We start from the raw sequence: 3,024 nt of genomic DNA, 5'->3' as shown, positions 1-3,024 counted from the left end.
CTTTGGTCCCTTGCTCACAATCTTTGGCTGTATCGGCAGCAATCAGGATGTCATCTACGTATTGAAGAAGGGTGAGATTGGGGTGTTCCCTCCTGTACTCACCGAGGTCTTCATGCAGCGCCTCGTCAAAGATGGTGGGTGAATTCTTGCCACTGTAACCTTCCTCGGGGTCGTGCCATTCGAAGGCAAATAGGGGTTGGCTTTGAGGCGCTAGCGGCAGGCTGAAAAAGGCATCCTTCAAGTCTAATACAGTATACCAGATTCTAGAGGGTGCCAGAGAGCTTAGGAGAGTGTATGGGTTAGGAACGGTTGGGTGTATATCCAGGACTCTTTTATTTACTTCCCGAGGTCCTGAACTGGCCGATAGTCATTCGTATGGGGCTTTCTGACTGGCAGGAGGGGGGTGTTCCAGGCAGATTGGCATGGAACCAGTACCCCTAGGCTTCGCAGTCTCCGGATGTGAGGCTGGATTCCCTTCCGAGCCTCCTGGGACATAGGGTACTGTTTGACTCTCATCGGGCCTTCTCCTGGTTTTAGTTCTACCAGCGTTGGGGCCCTGTGGGCGGCCAGCCCTACTCCCCCCGTCTCTGCCCAGGCTGTGGGGAATTCTTGCAGCCACCTGTCCATATTGTTCTCTACTGGGGGCGCCCCCTGGTGGAGGCGATATTCATCCTCCAGTCTCAGAGTCAGAACCTGGATGGGGTGGCCTTTGCCATCGGTGACCTGAGGCCCCCCTTGTCTGAAGGTTATTTGGGCCCCAATCTTGGTTAGCAAGTCTCGTCCTAATAGGGGGTAGGGGCATTCTGGTATTACCATGAAGGAATGGGATACCCGGCCCGTTCCTAGATCTACTGTTCTTCGGGTAGTCCATGAATACTGGCTCATGCCAGTTGCCCCTTGCACCCAGGACTTTTTGCTGGCTAGCTTCCCCTGAGGTGTGCGGAGAACCGAATGTTGTGCTCCAGTGTCGACAAGGAAGTCAACAGGTGTCCCCTCCACTTTAAGAGTTACCCTGGGCTCGGGGAGGGGATCCGAACCCCGACCTCCCTAATCACTCAGTCCTTCCAGCTCCAAGACCTCCACCCGGTCTGTCTTGTTCCCCTTTTTACCGGCCTTCTTTGGGCATTCTCGGACCCAGTGCCCTATCTCTTTGCAGTAAGCACACTGGTTCTGTTGCAGCTTCCTTTTCCCGTCCCGGGCAGTTCTCTTACCTCTTTCTTGGCCATCAGCGAGCTGGCGGAGGTGGCGGGTCCGCTCCCCAGGGGACTCCATGGTGGTGGCTAGCAGAATCTTGGCCAGGTTTCGAGTCTGCTTGTCACTGGCAGCCACCATGGCGCGGGCTTGCCTCTCCTCAGGGGGCTCTCGGTTATTGAACACCTTCTCTGCTACTACCAGTAAATCCTGTAAACTCTTTTCTCCTAATCTATCTATTCTCTGTAGTTTCTTTCTAATGTCCATGGCTGACTGGTTTATAAAACTCATGATTACAGCTGCCTTATTCTCAGGGGCTTCTGGATCCATGGGGGTATAGGTGCGATATGCCTCCATGATCCGTTCTAGAAAGGCAGCTGGAGACTCATCTCTTTCCTGCTGTACGTTCCCTACCTTGGTCAAATTGGTGGGCTTCCTAGCAGCCCTGCGGAGACCTCCCATTAGAGTCTGACGGTAGACCAAGAGCCTCTCCTTACCTTCTGCCGTGTTGAAATCCCATTCAGGCCTAGTTAAGGGAAAAGAGACATCTATCTGGGCCTGGTTTGTGGTTGGATTTCCGTCTACATCGGGAACCATCTTTCGGGCCTCACTGAGGATCCTTTCTCTCTCTTCCGTCGTGAACAGAACCTGTAAAAGCTGCTGACAGTCATCCCATGTGGGCTGATGGGTGAAAAGAACAGAATCTAGCAAGTCAATAAGTCTCCCCGGTTTTTCGGAGAACTTAGGGTTCTGTGCCTTCCAGTTATAGAGGTCGCTAGTTGCGAAAGGCCAATAAATATGGGGCTGGTTGCCATCCGCATCTGGAGGTCCAGCGGCTCGTAAGGGCAGGGTCTTGATAGTGGAGTTGGGTGCTGCGACAGACAGCTCCCGCTGAGCTCTTTGCCGGGTGAGAGGTGGGCCTCCTACCGGAACCGGAACCGCGGCTATTCCCGGAACCCCGCCCCCAGCCATTCCCAGAACCCCGCCCCCAGCCATTCCCGGAACTGCGTCAGCTTCCCGCGACGGGGTAGGATCGAATCTCTCCGGCATCCTGTGGAAATGATACGGGGGAGGAAAAATTAACTCTTCTCCAGTGCCCCCCTGCAAAACCGGGTAGGGGGGAGCTGGAGCTGACGGCAGGGTGGCTTTATTCTCCTTCTTCTTCTCCGCTTCCTGCAAGGCAAGAATGGGTTCTGGCTCCGGAGGGTGTGGAGGTAGGAAGGGCCTAAGCCAAGGTGGTGGATTTTCCACGAGGTCCTGCCAAGTAACAATGTAAGAGAGTTGACCAGGATGTCCCTCTTTGGGCTGGGAGACGACGTCCCTAACCCGGCGAATGGTGGGGAGATCGAAAGTCCCTTCCGGTGGCCACCCAACATTAAAAGTTGGCCACTCCCTAGAACAAAAAGTCCGCCACCGGTCCTTCTGGACCTCCGCACTGAGGTTGCTGGCCCTTCCCTTTACCTCTTTAAAATGATCGACCATAATGCTTAAAGGAGTAGTTTGAGCCTGTCCCATAACGTCCATCCAGTAAATCCACAAAATAAAACCGAAAAAACACAAACACAGACAACTAAGGGGCCCGAAAATATAGTATTCCAACTCCATGGAAGCAAAACCAAAACAAGCTTCCAACTCCATGGAAGCAAAAACCGAAAACGACGGCTGTGTGCCAACCAGCGGGAGCGACCCGACTGTCTCAGATTAAGGGGGTTCCTACAGACCTTCCGACTCCGCGGAAGCAAAGCTATACCCTTTCAGATGGAGGATCGGGGCGTCCCCCGGCTCCTCCTCCCTGTTGATCCCGTGCATCCACTCAGATCATTATTACAGGCA

At 54.0% G+C, this 3,024-nt stretch overlaps 1 protein-coding gene across 1 annotated transcript; it reads right to left on the bottom strand.

Annotated features, from left to right (window-relative positions):
* Positions 1–201: 201 nt before the first annotated feature.
* On the bottom strand, positions 202–2,706 carry LOC118675671. Its single transcript, XM_036348506.1, is given in 1 exon segment — positions 202–2,706. A coding segment is annotated over 1 exon segment (2,370 nt). The 3' UTR covers positions 202–336.
* Between the last annotated feature and the right edge of the window lie 318 nt (positions 2,707–3,024).

Source organism: Myotis myotis, unplaced genomic scaffold (genome assembly GCF_014108235.1).
Source record: "Myotis myotis isolate mMyoMyo1 unplaced genomic scaffold, mMyoMyo1.p scaffold_m19_p_2, whole genome shotgun sequence".
Lineage (NCBI taxonomy): Eukaryota > Metazoa > Chordata > Mammalia > Chiroptera > Vespertilionidae > Myotis > Myotis myotis.
The sequence above is the reverse complement of the archived record's forward strand: the minus strand, read 5'-3'. Positions and strand labels throughout refer to the sequence as shown.